We start from the raw sequence: 24,463 nt of genomic DNA, 5'->3' as shown, positions 1-24,463 counted from the left end.
TTGCAGACAGTATGGTCTGATGACCAGTTTTTCACTTTTCAATGGAAAACTTGCATGTAGTTTTAGTCTCATTTGGCATATATTTGAACCACTTACTATCCTAAAGAAGAAAATTATGGTAGCATATGAAATGAATAGGGTGTACTGATCATTGTAAAGTGTTTTTTTAACAGATTTAGTGAAATATTTGTGACGGACTACAGATTTTATGTACAAAGCTCTTTACATTTCACATACATCAAACAGGCCGTTTAACCAGGGACATAAATACAAATATTCTGCACATTTTTTTTGAGATAATCTACTTTTCTCTAGATTCCGAGTTCACAAATGGTTAATTAAATTTGATTTAAGCATAGAAACACAAATATCAGGAACATAAAAAGCTGTCAGATAGAAAGTCAGCATGGCTCTTAGGCATAAAATGGAAACTGCTTTGAAATGCTTATTTTAGCAGTATAATGCCAAAATGGGACATTTTAACAGAATTTCTGTCAAACAAAGCTGTAAATCCTTTACTTTTATTGAGTTTGACAAATTGAAACCAGAAAACCATTCAGGAAAGTTGCCAAAGTACAGAATCTACATTTACGGAATTCATCTAATAGGATAGAAAGACTTGACCAATTTTAATAAAACTTTGCATGACCTAAGCTTAGGCAATTTTAAGATAGTTGGCCAAGTTTCATGGACATAGGATATATATTATAGAAACTAGGGCCATTTTAATATTGAAATTTGGATGTTTATTTTTGACGTTTAAATCAAATATTTTCAGCTGTCAAGATTTTGGCCTAAAAAATTTAAATATTGCAAAAATTTGCTTTTTAAATACTCTTGAATATAATATAATAAGTATTAAAAGCAACGGAACACTCATTTGATTCATCAGATTTTTCACAGTTATTCAAAAGTCAAATTTATATGAGCCTGTGCCTGAAAATAGAGATTTTCGAATTAAGGGAAGCCTTACATAAACATGCATTTTTTTCAACCAATTTGAAGTTTTTGAAGGTTTTTAACCATACATTATTCTTCCATATATATTAAATGTACTTTAAATGTAAAGAAAAGTTACAAAAAGCATACTACATGAGTATGAAATGGTCTTAGGCCATGTAAGACTGAGAATTATTTAGAGTCGATTTAGGCCGTAGCCCATATTTACATATAAAAATGCACACAGAGGCTATAAGGAAGTGAAATTTGTTACTTTTTGCTCATTTCTATGCTAAGATGTCATGATACAAGAAGTCTAATTGCAAAAGGACTCTTGAATTCAACTTTTTTTTGCAGACAGTATGGTCTGATGACCAGTTTTTCACTTTTCAATGGAAAACTTGCATGTAGTTTTAGTCTCATTTGGCATATATTTGAACCACTTACTATCCTAAAGAAGAAAATTATGGTAGCATATGAAATGAATAGGGTGTACTGATCATTGTAAAGTGTTTTTTTAACAGATTTAGTGAAATATTTGTGACGGACTACAGATTTTATGTACAAAGCTCTTCACATTTCACATACATCAAACAGGCCGTTTAACCAGGGACATAAATACAAATATTCTGCACATTTTTTTTGAGATAATCTACTTTTCTCTAGATTCCGAGTTCACAAATGGTTAATTAAATTTGATTTAAGCATAGAAACACAAATATCAGGAACATAAAAAGCTGTCAGATAGAAAGTCAGCATGGCTCTTAGGCATAAAATGGAAACTGCTTTGAAATGCTTATTTTAGCAGTATAATGCCAAAATGGGACATTTTAACAGAATTTCTGTCAAACAAAGCTGTAAATCCTTTACTTTTATTGAGTTTGACAAATTGAAACCAGAAAACCATTCAGGAAAGTTGCCAAAGTACAGAATCTACATTTACGGAATTCATCTAATAGGATAGAAAGACTTGACCAATTTTAATAAAACTTTGCATGACCTAAGCTTAGGCAATTTTAAGATAGTTGGCCAAGTTTCATGGACATAGGATATATATTATAGAAACTAGGGCCATTTTAATATTGAAATTTGGATGTTTATTTTTGACGTTTAAATCAAATATTTTCAGCTGTCAAGATTTTGGCCTAAAAAATTTAAATATTGCAAAAATTTGCTTTTTAAATACTCTTGAATATAATATAATAAGTATTAAAAGCAACGGAACACTCATTTGATTCATCAGATTTTTCACAGTTATTCAAAAGTCAAATTTATATGAGCCTGTGCCTGAAAATAGAGATTTTCGAATTAAGGGAAGCCTTACATAAACATGCATTTTTTTCAACCAATTTGAAGTTTTTGAAGGTTTTTAACCATACATTATTCTTCCATATATATTAAATGTACTTTAAATGTAAAGAAAAGTTACAAAAAGCATACTACATGAGTATGAAATGGTCTTAGGCCATGTAAGACTGAGAATTATTTAGAGTCGATTTAGGCCGTAGCCCATATTTACATATAAAAATGCACACAGAGGCTATAAGGAAGTGAAATTTGTTACTTTTTGCTCATTTCTATGCTAAGATGTCATGATACAAGAAGTCTAATTGCAAAAGGACTCTTGAATTCAACTTTTTTTTGCAGACAGTATGGTCTGATGACCAGTTTTTCACTTTTCAATGGAAAACTTGCATGTAGTTTTAGTCTCATTTGGCATATATTTGAACCACTTACTATCCTAAAGAAGAAAATTATGGTAGCATATGAAATGAATAGGGTGTACTGATCATTGTAAAGTGTTTTTTTAACAGATTTAGTGAAATATTTGTGACGGACTACAGATTTTATGTACAAAGCTCTTCACATTTCACATACATCAAACAGGCCGTTTAACCAGGGACATAAATACAAATATTCTGCACATTTTTTTTGAGATAATCTACTTTTCTCTAGATTCCGAGTTCACAAATGGTTAATTAAATTTGATTTAAGCATAGAAACACAAATATCAGGAACATAAAAAGCTGTCAGATAGAAAGTCAGCATGGCTCTTAGGCATAAAATGGAAACTGCTTTGAAATGCTTATTTTAGCAGTATAATGCCAAAATGGGACATTTTAACAGAATTTCTGTCAAACAAAGCTGTAAATCCTTTACTTTTATTGAGTTTGACAAATTGAAACCAGAAAACCATTCAGGAAAGTTGCCAAAGTACAGAATCTACATTTACGGAATTCATCTAATAGGATAGAAAGACTTGACCAATTTTAATAAAACTTTGCATGACCTAAGCTTAGGCAATTTTAAGATAGTTGGCCAAGTTTCATGGACATAGGATATATATTATAGAAACTAGGGCCATTTTAATATTGAAATTTGGATGTTTATTTTTGACGTTTAAATCAAATATTTTCAGCTGTCAAGATTTTGGCCTAAAAAATTTAAATATTGCAAAAATTTGCTTTTTAAATACTCTTGAATATAATATAATAAGTATTAAAAGCAACGGAACACTCATTTGATTCATCAGATTTTTCACAGTTATTCAAAAGTCAAATTTATATGAGCCTGTGCCTGAAAATAGAGATTTTCGAATTAAGGGAAGCCTTACATAAACATGCATTTTTTTCAACCAATTTGAAGTTTTTGAAGGTTTTTAACCATACATTATTCTTCCATATATATTAAATGTACTTTAAATGTAAAGAAAAGTTACAAAAAGCATACTACATGAGTATGAAATGGTCTTAGGCCATGTAAGACTGAGAATTATTTAGAGTCGATTTAGGCCGTAGCCCATATTTACATATAAAAATGCACACAGAGGCTATAAGGAAGTGAAATTTGTTACTTTTTGCTCATTTCTATGCTAAGATGTCATGATACAAGAAGTCTAATTGCAAAAGGACTCTTGAATTCAACTTTTTTTTGCAGACAGTATGGTCTGATGACCAGTTTTTCACTTTTCAATGGAAAACTTGCATGTAGTTTTAGTCTCATTTGGCATATATTTGAACCACTTACTATCCTAAAGAAGAAAATTATGGTAGCATATGAAATGAATAGGGTGTACTGATCATTGTAAAGTGTTTTTTTAACAGATTTAGTGAAATATTTGTGACGGACTACAGATTTTATGTACAAAGCTCTTCACATTTCACATACATCAAACAGGCCGTTTAACCAGGGACATAAATACAAATATTCTGCACATTTTTTTTGAGATAATCTACTTTTCTCTAGATTCCGAGTTCACAAATGGTTAATTAAATTTGATTTAAGCATAGAAACACAAATATCAGGAACATAAAAAGCTGTCAGATAGAAAGTCAGCATGGCTCTTAGGCATAAAATGGAAACTGCTTTGAAATGCTTATTTTAGCAGTATAATGCCAAAATGGGACATTTTAACAGAATTTCTGTCAAACAAAGCTGTAAATCCTTTACTTTTATTGAGTTTGACAAATTGAAACCAGAAAACCATTCAGGAAAGTTGCCAAAGTACAGAATCTACATTTACGGAATTCATCTAATAGGATAGAAAGACTTGACCAATTTTAATAAAACTTTGCATGACCTAAGCTTAGGCAATTTTAAGATAGTTGGCCAAGTTTCATGGACATAGGATATATATTATAGAAACTAGGGCCATTTTAATATTGAAATTTGGATGTTTATTTTTGACGTTTAAATCAAATATTTTCAGCTGTCAAGATTTTGGCCTAAAAAATTTAAATATTGCAAAAATTTGCTTTTTAAATACTCTTGAATATAATATAATAAGTATTAAAAGCAACGGAACACTCATTTGATTCATCAGATTTTTCACAGTTATTCAAAAGTCAAATTTATATGAGCCTGTGCCTGAAAATAGAGATTTTCGAATTAAGGGAAGCCTTACATAAACATGCATTTTTTTCAACCAATTTGAAGTTTTTGAAGGTTTTTAACCATACATTATTCTTCCATATATATTAAATGTACTTTAAATGTAAAGAAAAGTTACAAAAAGCATACTACATGAGTATGAAATGGTCTTAGGCCATGTAAGACTGAGAATTATTTAGAGTCGATTTAGGCCGTAGCCCATATTTACATATAAAAATGCACACAGAGGCTATAAGGAAGTGAAATTTGTTACTTTTTGCTCATTTCTATGCTAAGATGTCATGATACAAGAAGTCTAATTGCAAAAGGACTCTTGAATTCAACTTTTTTTTGCAGACAGTATGGTCTGATGACCAGTTTTTCACTTTTCAATGGAAAACTTGCATGTAGTTTTAGTCTCATTTGGCATATATTTGAACCACTTACTATCCTAAAGAAGAAAATTATGGTAGCATATGAAATGAATAGGGTGTACTGATCATTGTAAAGTGTTTTTTTAACAGATTTAGTGAAATATTTGTGACGGACTACAGATTTTATGTACAAAGCTCTTCACATTTCACATACATCAAACAGGCCGTTTAACCAGGGACATAAATACAAATATTCTGCACATTTTTTTTGAGATAATCTACTTTTCTCTAGATTCCGAGTTCACAAATGGTTAATTAAATTTGATTTAAGCATAGAAACACAAATATCAGGAACATAAAAAGCTGTCAGATAGAAAGTCAGCATGGCTCTAAGGCATAAAATGGAAACTGCTTTGAAATGCTTATTTTAGCAGTATAATGCCAAAATGGGACATTTTAACAGAATTTCTGTCAAACAAAGCTGTAAATCCTTTACTTTTATTGAGTTTGACAAATTGAAACCAGAAAACCATTCAGGAAAGTTGCCAAAGTACAGAATCTACATTTACGGAATTCATCTCTTAGGCCCGAGAACACAGTTATTTCGTAGTGCATTTCTTTTAGACAATAAATTCAAATTAAAAAAATCGCACCTGCTCTATCTCAAAAAGATTTTTACAGTGTAGTGTACTACTATTGATACAAATAATATCAAAATTATAGAAACTTCTACCAGCTCTAACTCAAAATATTGACAATTCTGTGTTAAGGGGGGCTAAAATTCAGTTTGACAGCTTCCGACATTCTAATTTTTGACCTTTTTTAACTGGACCAAATCACTACTTAACATAAAGATTCAGCACCCAAATTTTTTTAACATGTAATTTCATCCCCTTACTTAATATTTCATGCATAAAATATCAAGAAATAAATTGGGAAAGTGTATAAAAAAAAAATGCAAGTTATACACTGTTCACACTAGGGACTATATTTGTAGACAACGAAAACCAAAGGACGATAACTGTGTCCTTGGACCTAATAGGATAGAAAGACTTGACCAATTTTAATAAAACTTTGCATGACCTAAGCTTAGGCAATTTTAAGATAGTTGGCCAAGTTTCATGGACATAGGATATATATTATAGAAACTAGGGCCATTTTAATATTGAAATTTGGATGTTTATTTTTGACGTTTAAATCAAATATTTTCAGCTGTCAAGATTTTGGCCTAAAAAATTTAAATATTGCAAAAATTTGCTTTTTAAATACTCTTGAATATAATATAATAAGTATTAAAAGCAACGGAACACTCATTTGATTCATCAGATTTTTCACAGTTATTCAAAAGTCAAATTTATATGAGCCTGTGCCTGAAAATAGAGATTTTCGAATTAAGGGAAGCCTTACATAAACATGCATTTTTTTCAACCAATTTGAAGTTTTTGAAGGTTTTTAACCATACATTATTCTTCCATATATATTAAATGTACTTTAAATGTAAAGAAAAGTTACAAAAAGCATACTACATGAGTATGAAATGGTCTTAGGCCATGTAAGACTGAGAATTATTTAGAGTCGATTTAGGCCGTAGCCCATATTTACATATAAAAATGCACACAGAGGCTATAAGGAAGTGAAATTTGTTACTTTTTGCTCATTTCTATGCTAAGATGTCATGATACAAGAAGTCTAATTGCAAAAGGACTCTTGAATTCAACTTTTTTTTGCAGACAGTATGGTCTGATGACCAGTTTTTCACTTTTCAATGGAAAACTTGCATGTAGTTTTAGTCTCATTTGGCATATATTTGAACCACTTACTATCCTAAAGAAGAAAATTATGGTAGCATATGAAATGAATAGGGTGTACTGATCATTGTAAAGTGTTTTTTTAACAGATTTAGTGAAATATTTGTGACGGACTACAGATTTTATGTACAAAGCTCTTCACATTTCACATACATCAAACAGGCCGTTTAACCAGGGACATAAATACAAATATTCTGCACATTTTTTTTGAGATAATCTACTTTTCTCTAGATTCCGAGTTCACAAATGGTTAATTAAATTTGATTTAAGCATAGAAACACAAATATCAGGAACATAAAAAGCTGTCAGATAGAAAGTCAGCATGGCTCTTAGGCATAAAATGGAAACTGCTTTGAAATGCTTATTTTAGCAGTATAATGCCAAAATGGGACATTTTAACAGAATTTCTGTCAAACAAAGCTGTAAATCCTTTACTTTTATTGAGTTTGACAAATTGAAACCAGAAAACCATTCAGGAAAGTTGCCAAAGTACAGAATCTACATTTACGGAATTCATCTCTTAGGCCCGAGAACACAGTTATTTCGTAGTGCATTTCTTTTAGACAATAAATTCAAATTAAAAAAATCGCACCTGCTCTATCTCAAAAAGATTTTTACAGTGTAGTGTACTACTATTGATACAAATAATATCAAAATTATAGAAACTTCTACCAGCTCTAACTCAAAATATTGACAATTCTGTGTTAAGGGGGGCTAAAATTCAGTTTGACAGCTTCCGACATTCTAATTTTTGACCTTTTTTAACTGGACCAAATCACTACTTAACATAAAGATTCAGCACCCAAATTTTTTTAACATGTAATTTCATCCCCTTACTTAATATTTCATGCATAAAATATCAAGAAATAAATTGGGAAAGTGTATAAAAAAAAAATGCAAGTTATACACTGTTCACACTAGGGACTATATTTGTAGACAACGAAAACCAAAGGACGATAACTGTGTCCTTGGACCTAATAGGATAGAAAGACTTGACCAATTTTAATAAAACTTTGCATGACCTAAGCTTAGGCAATTTTAAGATAGTTGGCCAAGTTTCATGGACATAGGATATATATTATAGAAACTAGGGCCATTTTAATATTGAAATTTGGATGTTTATTTTTGACGTTTAAATCAAATATTTTCAGCTGTCAAGATTTTGGCCTAAAAAATTTAAATATTGCAAAAATTTGCTTTTTAAATACTCTTGAATATAATATAATAAGTATTAAAAGCAACGGAACACTCATTTGATTCATCAGATTTTTCACAGTTATTCAAAAGTCAAATTTATATGAGCCTGTGCCTGAAAATAGAGATTTTCGAATTAAGGGAAGCCTTACATAAACATGCATTTTTTTCAACCAATTTGAAGTTTTTGAAGGTTTTTAACCATACATTATTCTTCCATATATATTAAATGTACTTTAAATGTAAAGAAAAGTTACAAAAAGCATACTACATGAGTATGAAATGGTCTTAGGCCATGTAAGACTGAGAATTATTTAGAGTCGATTTAGGCCGTAGCCCATATTTACATATAAAAATGCACACAGAGGCTATAAGGAAGTGAAATTTGTTACTTTTTGCTCATTTCTATGCTAAGATGTCATGATACAAGAAGTCTAATTGCAAAAGGACTCTTGAATTCAACTTTTTTTTGCAGACAGTATGGTCTGATGACCAGTTTTTCACTTTTCAATGGAAAACTTGCATGTAGTTTTAGTCTCATTTGGCATATATTTGAACCACTTACTATCCTAAAGAAGAAAATTATGGTAGCATATGAAATGAATAGGGTGTACTGATCATTGTAAAGTGTTTTTTTAACAGATTTAGTGAAATATTTGTGACGGACTACAGATTTTATGTACAAAGCTCTTCACATTTCACATACATCAAACAGGCCGTTTAACCAGGGACATAAATACAAATATTCTGCACATTTTTTTTGAGATAATCTACTTTTCTCTAGATTCCGAGTTCACAAATGGTTAATTAAATTTGATTTAAGCATAGAAACACAAATATCAGGAACATAAAAAGCTGTCAGATAGAAAGGCTCTTAGGCATAAAATGGAAACTGCTTTGAAATGCTTATTTTAGCAGTATAATGCCAAAATGGGACATTTTAACAGAATTTCTGTCAAACAAAGCTGTAAATCCTTTACTTTTATTGAGTTTGACAAATTGAAACCAGAAAACCATTCAGGAAAGTTGCCAAAGTACAGAATCTACATTTACGGAATTCATCTCTTAGGCCCGAGAACACAGTTATTTCGTAGTGCATTTCTTTTAGACAATAAATTCAAATTAAAAAAATCGCACCTGCTCTATCTCAAAAAGATTTTTACAGTGTAGTGTACTACTATTGATACAAATAATATCAAAATTATAGAAACTTCTACCAGCTCTAACTCAAAATATTGACAATTCTGTGTTAAGGGGGGCTAAAATTCAGTTTGACAGCTTCCGACATTCTAATTTTTGACCTTTTTTAACTGGACCAAATCACTACTTAACATAAAGATTCAGCACCCAAATTTTTTTAACATGTAATTTCATCCCCTTACTTAATATTTCATGCATAAAATATCAAGAAATAAATTGGGAAAGTGTATAAAAAAAAAATGCAAGTTATACACTGTTCACACTAGGGACTATATTTGTAGACAACGAAAACCAAAGGACGATAACTGTGTCCTTGGACCTAATAGGATAGAAAGACTTGACCAATTTTAATAAAACTTTGCATGACCTAAGCTTAGGCAATTTTAAGATAGTTGGCCAAGTTTCATGGACATAGGATATATATTATAGAAACTAGGGCCATTTTAATATTGAAATTTGGATGTTTATTTTTGACGTTTAAATCAAATATTTTCAGCTGTCAAGATTTTGGCCTAAAAAATTTAAATATTGCAAAAATTTGCTTTTTAAATACTCTTGAATATAATATAATAAGTATTAAAAGCAACGGAACACTCATTTGATTCATCAGATTTTTCACAGTTATTCAAAAGTCAAATTTATATGAGCCTGTGCCTGAAAATAGAGATTTTCGAATTAAGGGAAGCCTTACATAAACATGCATTTTTTTCAACCAATTTGAAGTTTTTGAAGGTTTTTAACCATACATTATTCTTCCATATATATTAAATGTACTTTAAATGTAAAGAAAAGTTACAAAAAGCATACTACATGAGTATGAAATGGTCTTAGGCCATGTAAGACTGAGAATTATTTAGAGTCGATTTAGGCCGTAGCCCATATTTACATATAAAAATGCACACAGAGGCTATAAGGAAGTGAAATTTGTTACTTTTTGCTCATTTCTATGCTAAGATGTCATGATACAAGAAGTCTAATTGCAAAAGGACTCTTGAATTCAACTTTTTTTTGCAGACAGTATGGTCTGATGACCAGTTTTTCACTTTTCAATGGAAAACTTGCATGTAGTTTTAGTCTCATTTGGCATATATTTGAACCACTTACTATCCTAAAGAAGAAAATTATGGTAGCATATGAAATGAATAGGGTGTACTGATCATTGTAAAGTGTTTTTTTAACAGATTTAGTGAAATATTTGTGACGGACTACAGATTTTATGTACAAAGCTCTTCACATTTCACATACATCAAACAGGCCGTTTAACCAGGGACATAAATACAAATATTCTGCACATTTTTTTTGAGATAATCTACTTTTCTCTAGATTCCGAGTTCACAAATGGTTAATTAAATTTGATTTAAGCATAGAAACACAAATATCAGGAACATAAAAAGCTGTCAGATAGAAAGGCTCTTAGGCATAAAATGGAAACTGCTTTGAAATGCTTATTTTAGCAGTATAATGCCAAAATGGGACATTTTAACAGAATTTCTGTCAAACAAAGCTGTAAATCCTTTACTTTTATTGAGTTTGACAAATTGAAACCAGAAAACCATTCAGGAAAGTTGCCAAAGTACAGAATCTACATTTACGGAATTCATCTCTTAGGCCCGAGAACACAGTTATTTCGTAGTGCATTTCTTTTAGACAATAAATTCAAATTAAAAAAATCGCACCTGCTCTATCTCAAAAAGATTTTTACAGTGTAGTGTACTACTATTGATACAAATAATATCAAAATTATAGAAACTTCTACCAGCTCTAACTCAAAATATTGACAATTCTGTGTTAAGGGGGGCTAAAATTCAGTTTGACAGCTTCCGACATTCTAATTTTTGACCTTTTTTAACTGGACCAAATCACTACTTAACATAAAGATTCAGCACCCAAATTTTTTTAACATGTAATTTCATCCCCTTACTTAATATTTCATGCATAAAATATCAAGAAATAAATTGGGAAAGTGTATAAAAAAAAAATGCAAGTTATACACTGTTCACACTAGGGACTATATTTGTAGACAACGAAAACCAAAGGACGATAACTGTGTCCTTGGACCTAATAGGATAGAAAGACTTGACCAATTTTAATAAAACTTTGCATGACCTAAGCTTAGGCAATTTTAAGATAGTTGGCCAAGTTTCATGGACATAGGATATATATTATAGAAACTAGGGCCATTTTAATATTGAAATTTGGATGTTTATTTTTGACGTTTAAATCAAATATTTTCAGCTGTCAAGATTTTGGCCTAAAAAATTTAAATATTGCAAAAATTTGCTTTTTAAATACTCTTGAATATAATATAATAAGTATTAAAAGCAACGGAACACTCATTTGATTCATCAGATTTTTCACAGTTATTCAAAAGTCAAATTTATATGAGCCTGTGCCTGAAAATAGAGATTTTCGAATTAAGGGAAGCCTTACATAAACATGCATTTTTTTCAACCAATTTGAAGTTTTTGAAGGTTTTTAACCATACATTATTCTTCCATATATATTAAATGTACTTTAAATGTAAAGAAAAGTTACAAAAAGCATACTACATGAGTATGAAATGGTCTTAGGCCATGTAAGACTGAGAATTATTTAGAGTCGATTTAGGCCGTAGCCCATATTTACATATAAAAATGCACACAGAGGCTATAAGGAAGTGAAATTTGTTACTTTTTGCTCATTTCTATGCTAAGATGTCATGATACAAGAAGTCTAATTGCAAAAGGACTCTTGAATTCAACTTTTTTTTGCAGACAGTATGGTCTGATGACCAGTTTTTCACTTTTCAATGGAAAACTTGCATGTAGTTTTAGTCTCATTTGGCATATATTTGAACCACTTACTATCCTAAAGAAGAAAATTATGGTAGCATATGAAATGAATAGGGTGTACTGATCATTGTAAAGTGTTTTTTTAACAGATTTAGTGAAATATTTGTGACGGACTACAGATTTTATGTACAAAGCTCTTCACATTTCACATACATCAAACAGGCCGTTTAACCAGGGACATAAATACAAATATTCTGCACATTTTTTTTGAGATAATCTACTTTTCTCTAGATTCCGAGTTCACAAATGGTTAATTAAATTTGATTTAAGCATAGAAACACAAATATCAGGAACATAAAAAGCTGTCAGATAGAAAGTCAGCATGGCTCTTAGGCATAAAATGGAAACTGCTTTGAAATGCTTATTTTAGCAGTATAATGCCAAAATGGGACATTTTAACAGAATTTCTGTCAAACAAAGCTGTAAATCCTTTACTTTTATTGAGTTTGACAAATTGAAACCAGAAAACCATTCAGGAAAGTTGCCAAAGTACAGAATCTACATTTACGGAATTCATCTCTTAGGCCCGAGAACACAGTTATTTCGTAGTGCATTTCTTTTAGACAATAAATTCAAATTAAAAAAATCGCACCTGCTCTATCTCAAAAAGATTTTTACAGTGTAGTGTACTACTATTGATACAAATAATATCAAAATTATAGAAACTTCTACCAGCTCTAACTCAAAATATTGACAATTCTGTGTTAAGGGGGGCTAAAATTCAGTTTGACAGCTTCCGACATTCTAATTTTTGACCTTTTTTAACTGGACCAAATCACTACTTAACATAAAGATTCAGCACCCAAATTTTTTTAACATGTAATTTCATCCCCTTACTTAATATTTCATGCATAAAATATCAAGAAATAAATTGGGAAAGTGTATAAAAAAAAAATGCAAGTTATACACTGTTCACACTAGGGACTATATTTGTAGACAACGAAAACCAAAGGACGATAACTGTGTCCTTGGACCTAATAGGATAGAAAGACTTGACCAATTTTAATAAAACTTTGCATGACCTAAGCTTAGGCAATTTTAAGATAGTTGGCCAAGTTTCATGGACATAGGATATATATTATAGAAACTAGGGCCATTTTAATATTGAAATTTGGATGTTTATTTTTGACGTTTAAATCAAATATTTTCAGCTGTCAAGATTTTGGCCTAAAAAATTTAAATATTGCAAAAATTTGCTTTTTAAATACTCTTGAATATAATATAATAAGTATTAAAAGCAACGGAACACTCATTTGATTCATCAGATTTTTCACAGTTATTCAAAAGTCAAATTTATATGAGCCTGTGCCTGAAAATAGAGATTTTCGAATTAAGGGAAGCCTTACATAAACATGCATTTTTTTCAACCAATTTGAAGTTTTTGAAGGTTTTTAACCATACATTATTCTTCCATATATATTAAATGTACTTTAAATGTAAAGAAAAGTTACAAAAAGCATACTACATGAGTATGAAATGGTCTTAGGCCATGTAAGACTGAGAATTATTTAGAGTCGATTTAGGCCGTAGCCCATATTTACATATAAAAATGCACACAGAGGCTATAAGGAAGTGAAATTTGTTACTTTTTGCTCATTTCTATGCTAAGATGTCATGATACAAGAAGTCTAATTGCAAAAGGACTCTTGAATTCAACTTTTTTTTGCAGACAGTATGGTCTGATGACCAGTTTTTCACTTTTCAATGGAAAACTTGCATGTAGTTTTAGTCTCATTTGGCATATATTTGAACCACTTACTATCCTAAAGAAGAAAATTATGGTAGCATATGAAATGAATAGGGTGTACTGATCATTGTAAAGTGTTTTTTTAACAGATTTAGTGAAATATTTGTGACGGACTACAGATTTTATGTACAAAGCTCTTCACATTTCACATACATCAAACAGGCCGTTTAACCAGGGACATAAATACAAATATTCTGCACATTTTTTTTGAGATAATCTACTTTTCTCTAGATTCCGAGTTCACAAATGGTTAATTAAATTTGATTTAAGCATAGAAACACAAATATCAGGAACATAAAAAGCTGTCAGATAGAAAGTCAGCATGGCTCTTAGGCATAAAATGGAAACTGCTTTGAAATGCTTATTTTAGCAGTATAATGCCAAAATGGGACATTTTAACAGAATTTCTGTCAAACAAAGCTGTAAATCCTTTACTTTTATTGAGTTTGACAAATTGAAACCAGAAAACCATTCAGGAAAGTTGCCAAAGTACAGAATCTACATTTACGGAATTCATCTCTTAGGCCCGAGAACACAGTTATTTCGTAGTGCATTTCTTTTAGACAATAAATTCAAATTAAAAAAATCGCACCTGCTCTATCTCAAAAAGATTTTTACAGTGTAGTGTACTACTATTGATACAAATAATATCAAAATTATAGAAACTTCTACCAGCTCTAACTCAAAATATTGACAATTCTGTGTTAAGGGGGGCTAAAATTCAGTTTGACAGCTTCCGACATTCTAATTTTTGACCTTTTTTAACTGGACCAAATCACTACTTAACATAAAGATTCAGCACCCAAATTTTTTTAACATGTAATTTCATCCCCTTACTTAATATTTCATGCATAAAATATCAAGAAATAAATTGGGAAAGTGTATAAAAAAAAAATGCAAGTTATACACTGTTCACACTAGGGACTATATTTGTAGACAACGAAAACCAAAGGACGATAACTGTGTCCTTGGACCATATGACTGGGTTGATACCACTACTGGTGGACTGTTAGTCCCTGAGGGTATCATCAACTCAGTTTTCAGTGCTTCCGTACTACTGACATGGTTTATTACACTTTTTTCTTAGATTTTCCGTTGGCATGCCTTAATTTAGAAATCATCATGAAACTAAGGTTCCAACTTCCTCAGTCAAAGTTGACTTCAGATGAATTTGGCTATTTTCAGATCACTTTTGGTCAAATAGCTCTGTACGTGTTTAGGTCTTATGCATTTTTGGCTTTCCTATAGTCCCGTTTTCCCCACATTTTATTAAGGATTATTACGTACGGTTAATATATAAATGTCTGTACAGGTAGATTGGCGCAAACAAGTTACGTAAATTGGCGCAACTGATACCTTTGAAAAATAATATTTGGCGCAAATGATACATCTTGAAAATAGCAATTGGCGCAAAAGGACTGCTGTCATAACTATCATGCGTCCGATCATCAAAATACAGTTAATATAGAACAATTGATAACAAAATAATGGTTGTTAACAAGATCGGATACTTTATTAATGAATTCAATAATAAGCGCCGTTTTACTTGTAAATAAATATTATATTTTCCCCTGCAAAGTTTATTGTTTTTGAAATTTGAGATCTATGGTATAACACAATAACCCCATATTTATAAGAATATCACAAAACAACAAAAAAGTAAACACGGGTCTTTCAAACACAACAGTAAGTGTATATACTTATATTACATGGTATGTTTACCTCCACGAACAATGAGACGAGCTTCAGATTTTTTGTTTTTTACTGCAATGGAATACAATCCGTTGTTATCCTGTGTAGTATTCATTATTGTAAGGGAATGTCCTTTTTCCTTAGACTCAATAATAACGCATTTGGGAATATCTTGAAGAGGACAGCCATCTTTGAACCATAGGACTTTTATTTTTGATCTTCTTATCTCGCAAGTAAATACACAAGTCTGGCCCTCTATGCAGTGTACGTCTTCCAGTTTATTTACTATCATATCTAATAAAAGATAAACAATCTAAGAGTAAGCATATATAATCAAAACAAAAATATATCTATGTTTCAGGTGTCAATCCACAAATTCATCCACTTCAATTAAGAACTCAAAAGTAGCACTAACCTGACAAAAAAATAGTTCTTTTGATGTCATTGTTTTCTTGAACTAACATACAAATGTTCAGAAATTAATGTTTTGCTAAAAGAGAAATATATTTAGAAATTTACTTGTCCATGATTTTGCATTAAAATTGAGGAGTAATGCGCTTCATAGTACACTTATTTAAGATTTCCAGAAAACAAATGGTTATTTTTAGTAGCAGTTTACTTCTGAATGGTCGTGTTTCTCTACAAGACTTTACACATTGGTTGAGAATTGGCATATAGAAAGATGATACATGTCCAATTCAGAATATACCTGGCTTTTATGAAGTTAAACTTAAGGGAAAATATTAAGAAAGCTGTGAAAATTGAAAAATTTTGTTGATTATATTGGGATTTTGAATTGGTGTTCTGACACCTTCATCTGAGATATTGTTCCGTGGTAAACATGTTTTTCTCCCGAATGAACCAAGTTGATCTGTATTATGGCGTTATCTGTTATAAGAACAAGATAAGTTATTTGTCTATTTCTTAATTATTTACATTTAATATTTATATGATTAAACAAGGGGACATATTTCGTAAACTTTCTGCACAAACGATCTCGTCAATGATACATTATTTCGTATAAGTGCGAGAGAGAACTACATAACAAGTGTTGCATAAATCATTTAAAAAAAAAGAACTTCGTTAAATTGCTTGTCTAAGCAATATCCAGTGATCGTTACCATGTTATCGTATCCGTCAGTCCTTTCTGAATTTTATTTCGATACTATCCTTATTTCATTTATTCCATTGCAATAAAATATAAATGAAAAATATCGTATTATTTATATTATTATTCAAAACATAAGTAACGGTTAACATGTCGCTAGAAATTAGCTTAGTACATAGAATTAATCTATTATAGTAAGCATTAGATCTTAAGAGAAGACGTTTACCTTCCATCAAACATCCTTTTATTCTCTCCATTCCCAATATCATAAATGGTAATGCTGAAGTAAACCAAAAGTAAACAGTTTCATAAGCCTATCCGTACTTAAACGTTCTTAAATCTTTTATCAACAAAAGCTTCGTGCGAAATATACTAACTCATTCAGGGAAAATTGGATTTTTCCCTGAAGGTCTGCTATGAACTAGATGGCTGTAGAAGTGAGCACATTTTGACCATGCTTTCAAATTATATGCCTTCTTTTATTTCTTTGTCTAAGCTAGTGGTCATCCTTTTGGTAGCTGATATATGCAAGTTTTCATTTCGTATTTTACATATGATATAACTTATATGTCATTTTGTTTAGAGTTGTCTCATTAGCAATCTTTCCACATCTCCTTGTATTTATATATATGGGCAAAGGTTTGTGTGCACGGAAAACTGGTTCAAGTCCATCACATTATGTGCATCCACCAAGTCAGCCTATCTTGACCATATGTTGTTCGATGTTTTTTTCTGTTTGTTTGTCTGTTTTTATTGGATGACTTGGGAGTTGGTGGATAGTGTGGTCTATTGTATAATCCAATATTTATGGTTATTCCCCCTTATCCTTTTTGTGACGAAGAAAGGGATAATCTTTTCAGTCGTCCACCAATACTAAATAGATATTCATCTGTGTTTTCATAACTTTCAACTTGTCATACATATGGATTGTTATTCGTTTTGATATCTATGAACTTAAACCATATTTTGTATAAAGCTAATATCATTATCTGAGAACAAATTCGTAACGTCATAGTTATGGTTTAATGGTTTGAGCGTTTAAATGAAACCTCAAACGACCAAACTATGGTTTGGGTGTTGGTATGGATATATATATATATATGTCCATCTTCAATCGTTGTTCACTATTCTACGACTTACAATTTAAGAACAAATGAGTTAAAAGGTTAAAGGTCTGATGTGACACATGTACGCACGCCAAGGAATATGTAAATAACAGTTTCAAAATGAAGACAAATTAATACTAATTTTACTTTATGACGTGTATCAGGTACATAATTAGAGTCTGCACAGTCTTAGGTCAAAAGTCCTTCACCACTTTGAGATTCCTCTATATATTTCATATAAAAACACATATTTTTATAACATGGTAAAACACGTACTTCATGTCTGATTTTGCTGAAATTTTTACTGTTAATCTCATAAATGTGTTTGGTTTTTATGGTTATTATGAAATATTTTTATGAAATTTCATTACTGAGAAATCATAATTTATATACAAACATTGAATTAAGTGACATTTTTTCCTGTATACTCGTTTGATTTCTCATGCACAAATTCATATTTGTCATGGAATAGTAATTTCTTTAAAAGTATAAATATATTTCATAAGTATTGCTAGAAACTGTAGACATTTCTGTACTTAATGAAAAAAATTGCATTCAATTTTGGACAAAAACAAACTTAACTAACTGTCCCAGGTTAGGGGGAGGGTTAGCGCCTTCAAACTAGTTTAACCCCCACATTCTGTGTGTGCCTGTCCCAAGTCAGGAGCCTGTAATTCAGTGGTTGTCGTTTGTTGCTGTGTAACATTTTTTTTTCGTTCATGATTTTGTACATAAATTAGGCCGTTAGCTTTCTCGTTTGAATTGTTTTACATTTGTCATTTCGGGTCTTTTATAGCTGGCTATGCGGTATGGGCTTTGATCATTGTTGAAGGCAGTACGGTGACCTATAGTTGTTAATTTCTGTGTCATTTGGTCTCTTGTGTTTTATATGAAATATATAGCAGAATTTTCAAATTGTACATTGTAAAGGGATCTGATTGTTGTTTTTTTTTTACTTAGACATGGTCTTAAATCATCTTATGTAGTTTTTATCGTCTTTCATAACTCTGTTGGGTGACTTGTATTTAGACGTATAGAATGTTTTATGTAATGCATGTGTTTTTGTATAATACAAAAGAGAGACGCAAATAAAATACTGAATTGAATTGAATCTTACATGTATCACTTTGTATAATAAAAACTAACCTAGAATTAATATCCAGAATACCATAACTGGGATTTTCGGTGTATCTCGTTTGAAATAACCTGTTAACAAATGTAACGACACAATTAAAAAAACAAATAATATAAAATAGGTAATAGATAAGCCCCTATTTAAACAATGCAAAGTAGGTTATTCAAGTATAAATAACATTGTAAGACCTATATGACAACATTTTCCCTGCATCCGAAACGGTTAGAGGAAATGACCGTCATCGTCAAACTCGCGATCAAAAGTTTTACAATTTCGATATCGATATCAGAATTTCTCTTGGAATTTAAAAAGAAAAATGCAAAACTAGTCGACCTTTCAACTCTTTTTGTCGATATTTCTCTTCTTTCATGACAATTTTGCTATGATACACCAAATTAACATTATACTGTCTTTTGAACCAATTTTTTTTTACTAATAAGACTTATTCTACAAATGTAAAACTTATACTTATTTTTAACCATTTAGGCAAATATATTATACACTTAGTTACACTTTCGAACACGTCTCTCGAGTTATCTTTTAGCGTAATATGTTATTGAAATTTTGTGTGCAAGGGATAACTTTTGGATTTGCATGGTGTTGTGATCGTTTGCACTGCGCGTAACGTTGATGTATGAAATCTGTTTAGAAATACAGAGCGTTGCATATAGAACTTTTGTCACTGTATGGTCTGGTGTTGTTTTCGTGAAGAAATGTTTTCATCATATGTATAATGTGTGAGCTTTTTCTGCTGTGTATTCTGTTTCTCTACTCCGCTGATCAGATCCAAACTTATCAACCCCGCCACATACTGTATGTGCCTGTCCCAAGTCAGGAGCCTGTAAGCCAGTGGTTGTCGTTTGTTGCTGTGTATCATATTTGTTTTTCGTTTATTTTTTGTAATAAATCAGGCCGTTAATTTTCTCGGTTGAATCATTTTACATTTGTCATTTCGGGGCCTTTTATAACTTACTGTGCGGTTTTAGTTTTGCTCGTCGTTGAAGGCCGTACGGTGACCCATAGTAGTTAACTTTTATGTCATTTGGTCTCTGGTAGAGAGTTGTCTCATTCGCTATCATACCAAGTCCTACAATTTGTATATTATCATCTATTTACCTTTTAACTGTACATGTAAACCAGACCGCTTATTATTCGTATTATTTACCCTGAAAGAAGAAGCACATTTTTAACGTACATAAAACTCGAATAATGTCATTACATTCAAATTAATGAGAAAATTGTCTTCATAATGTAATTACTGAAGCTTCAAACTTGATTATTCAATCACACAATACTCGTCTGACCTTAAAATAACTTTTGTAATTGAAACCTATATGTGTACGTATAGATACTAGTACATTAAATATAATGTACAAATGATATTTGAGTACCTAATCTGCAATTGTAATGCATTGTCATTGCTTGCTTTTCTTCTGAAAAGCCTTGGAGTGTAGTGATGGTCATATCGGATGATTATTTCTAAAATTAACTTATATTAAGAAATTGGAAGAGGCTTGACGATACTAAAGTTTTGGGGTGAGGGGTTTAGAATCAATCTATTAATTAAAACCGATCGATTTTCTCTTGGTTCATTGCTTACGTCTTCAAACTTGACAATTTTAGCATCAACGTTCTAGACATTTCTATAGCTGCATGCACAACAAATGTATGATTGCGATAACAATTATATCAAATGATATACATTTCCATTGTAACTTGAGACTTTTATCTATTGTCCTAGATGGTTAAATTCCTACTCCGCCTGACGGTCTAGTAAACGAAATGATTATTATTACATGCAATTAAAATGTTATATTCCTTGATTGTTAGTTTTATCAAATGAAACCATATATATATCACGACATCATTTGCTTTGTAATTTCAATTGTTTATTAATATTTCTCAATTGTTTCTCAAATCAAAATATACATCTGCTTTCTCTTTTAATATTATCAGCATGAAGTGACCATTCAATTTGACTTTATTAGTATATACAATAAGCGATTGGGTGTATATGTCAATAAGACAGTAACCCAACAAGACATATAACACTTACTGACGAAAACAGAAATCTCAAGAGGTTAACATACACCAACGAGAGAGAAACAAGAATACAATACGAACAAAAAATTAATCCATTGTGTACTTTGGAAGTAACGAACAGCCGTAATCATTTTCGTATTTGATTATCATGCTTGGTTTGTAATAACGAATTGGATTGCTTAGGATATCATACATCATTAACATATTCTTGGCGCTATTATAAAAACAGCCACGCAAATCTATGTTGTGTCGGTGAATTGATATAACTGTTTTGTGCTTGAACATGAACATCATCAAACCCTCTACTTATTGACAGTTACTGTAGACAAAACTTACTTTTTCAACTTTATTTTAGGACAAACAGTGTCTCTTGTATCCTTCTCTTTTGTAATACACTGATAATCTATAATAAAAGAAAGACAACAGATACTAATGAATATTATTCTTGTTGAATAATAATATGGACATGCAAGCCTGTTATTTCGGAGCCTTTTGTACCTTAGTAAAAGATGGAGTTGTTAAGCTCTTTGGTCTTTGGTGGAAAGTTGTCTCATTGCCAATCATATCACATCTTATTTTATATAGAGGGAGCCAAAGTAAGGCTTTCCAAAGTAGATGATCTCTTTTTAACAAACTTGTAGTATACGTCATGTAGTTAGCAATATAGAAAGCCGAGAATGAATTCAGATAACAGATTAGTCTCATTCAAAGGGAATGACTGAAGCATGAATGAAGCGCCCCCCCCCCCCCCCCCCTTAGGTCAGTCAGCGGGCCCCCACTTATGAAAAGTTCTGGATCCGCCACTGGATCAACGATGCACGTGCGATGAATGGTTTGCGTAACACGAAAAAAAATGACGCTGTTAAGTACAGAAATAGTTAGTAAAGAAGGGCATGACTTCTTCAGGCAGGTTAGGTACTTGGCGATATCAATAAAGGGAGATGTATGGTATACGTCAACACTACAGCGACCCAACGATAAAAATAACCAAAATAAATCTTGAGGTTACAATTCAGTCTTTAACAACAGACAAGTGTCCATGCAATATATCAAGAAGCTCTTTCGAATATGACTTTTGTACACTTATGTCGGACACAAGAGACATATGTAACAATGTTTTAAAATCTGAATGATAAAATTGAGAATTGAAAAGGGGACCGTGTAAAAGAGACAACAACCCGACCAAAGAGCAGAAAACAGCCCAAGGCCACCAATGGGTCTTCAACACAGCGAGAAATTCCGCACCCGGAGGCGGGCTTCAGCTGGCCCCTAAATAAAAATGTGTACTAGTTCATAGAAAATGGACGTCACACTAAACTCCGAAACATATAAATGAACCGAAATTAAAAAAACATGCAAGACTAACAATGGCCAGAGGTTCCTGACTTGGGACAGGCGCAAAAACACGGAGGGGTTAAACATGTTTTGTGAGATCTCAACCCTCCCCTATACTTCTAGCCAATGTAGAATAAACAAACACAACAATACGCACAGTAAAACTCAGTTTAAAAGAAGTCCGAGTCCGATGTTAGAATAGGTAACAGAAGTAATTAAGCAAAATGACAATGATAACATAAATTAAAAAAGGACTACTAGTAGTTACTGACATGCCAGCTCCAGACCTCAATTAAACTGATTGAAAGATAATGTCTTCATCATATGAAAATCAAGCACAATCCCTCCCGTTAGGGGTTTAGTATCATACCATCATAAACTATACGAGAAGAACATAACCCGTATCATGCAGTGGCGGATCCAAAACTTTTCATAAGTGGGGGGGGGGGGGGGGGGTGTCCCGCTGACTGACCTAAAGGGGGGGGGGGGGGGGCCGCTCCAGTCATGCTTCAGTGATTCCCTATATAATCAACCAAATTTTCCCACATATTTTACTTTTAAGGATGAAGATTTATCTGGTCCTTGTCCAAAATAATTGATTGTGGCTTATAGTATACTAGCAGCTTAAAGGGAAAGTTAGATCCGATGAAGCATAAGATTGTCCCCAATTTGAAATTAGAAAACAGTCATAAACAAATATGGTTCGAAGCTCCCTATTACCATTGTTTTAGAATAACATGAATCAGTTAAAATAAGTTTGAAATCTTCTTCTTTTCCATATTTATCACTTTCCCTTTTCAGTAGCTTTTTAGTCCTTTACTGATAATCAGCAAAACCAAAATGCTATATGTAATGTGAATAACCACTTCAGAGCATTTTTTGTTATAAACATTGTATAGAATGATTGAAGTTAACATTTTATGTTAGAATTGAAGAAATAGAAAGAAGGAATATTGGGACTTGCTTTTAGATGAGACATATTCAGAACTAAGAAGCAACCATTATGACAGTTTTATAAATACCAAAGACCTAGGCCATGTTATTTTTTGGAAAAATAGGGTATTAATAAAAACAAAAACTATTGTATATGCAGGCAATGGAGACTCGAGTCGACAGAACGAACTTTCCACACTGATGAAGTGTTTATTTGCTATTCTTATAAAATAACCTAATTTTCCAGTAAGTTCAAACTCCATACCCTTACTATCTTTGTTTATATTTGACACTGGACGATGAGCAAAACAAATGAAATAATAAGCTAACCTAATTCAAGGGAGTGAACATATCCAAAACTTGTGCTTTGGCGTTAATTTCTTATGATCATATTGTGTATTTTTCAACACAAAACAAGTGGAATTGCATTACATTGTTTAGTTGATGCTATAAGTTCCTTACCGATTGTTGATTAAATCATCATTAATCTTTATAATTACCTGCTGATAAAAAAGAATCATTGTCACAATGGACAAGATAGCAAGAACAATCTTCCTCTGAAGGCTTACAAGAACATCTTGGTCTGGTAACAAAGGCATAACCTTTTGTGTAGTCACAACGACAGGTTCGATCATTGGTTGTCGTCTCTGTGTCGTATGCTATCTGCCCCTCCTCTGAACAGACTGACTTATCATATACACAAACACTGTGTCCAGTTGTGTTGAATGGAAAGGGCTGGTATCGATTTGATGAACAAGGTTCCGAATCGAATCCAGGTCTAAGTACACGTCTTAATCCTAAATGGTCATTGTAATAAATATATTTTGAATTGAGATAAAAAAAGAAACATTATTTTACTATACGGTATAGGTTTTTCCCATTTTTGAAGTCTGTGTAGTGTCCTATAGTTGTTTTGTTTACATACTTGTCGTTTGGTCTCTGGTGGAAAGTTATCGACATAGCAATCATACCATATCTCCTTACTTTAATATAAAAGTAGAGTATACCGATGATAAATGGATATCTTATTTGGTTAGGCATCAATCAAATGTACACTGAACACAAAGGGAAATGGTATGAGAGGGCCACTTTTTTATTCCTCTTGAAAATTAGATAAGTATTGTCAAACTCCTTCAGAGAATCACAGG

General features: G+C 31.6%; 1 protein-coding gene across 2 annotated transcripts in view; it reads right to left on the bottom strand.

The window, feature by feature from the left end:
• The window catches only part of LOC127706463 (uncharacterized), a 94,269-nt gene that overhangs the window by 66,021 nt on the left and 3,785 nt on the right, over positions 1-24,463 (bottom strand). For both annotated transcript variants that reach the window (XM_052211089.1, XM_052211090.1), the window contains exons 4-9: positions 23,816-24,112; positions 21,384-21,450; positions 20,121-20,170; positions 19,016-19,075; positions 16,990-17,043; positions 15,686-15,949 (exon numbers count right to left, since the gene is read on the bottom strand). In XM_052211089.1, the coding sequence (XP_052067049.1) occupies positions 15,686-15,949; positions 16,990-17,043; positions 19,016-19,075; positions 20,121-20,170; positions 21,384-21,450; positions 23,816-24,112 (792 nt within the window). The remainder of the gene's footprint in view (positions 1-15,685; positions 15,950-16,989; positions 17,044-19,015; positions 19,076-20,120; positions 20,171-21,383; positions 21,451-23,815; positions 24,113-24,463) is intronic.

Source organism: Mytilus californianus, unplaced genomic scaffold, assembly GCF_021869535.1.
Source record: "Mytilus californianus isolate M0D057914Y unplaced genomic scaffold, xbMytCali1.0.p SCAF_6, whole genome shotgun sequence".
In the NCBI taxonomy this organism is placed as follows: Eukaryota; Metazoa; Mollusca; class Bivalvia; order Mytilida; family Mytilidae; genus Mytilus; species Mytilus californianus.
This window is presented reverse-complemented; position numbering and strand designations above follow the sequence as displayed.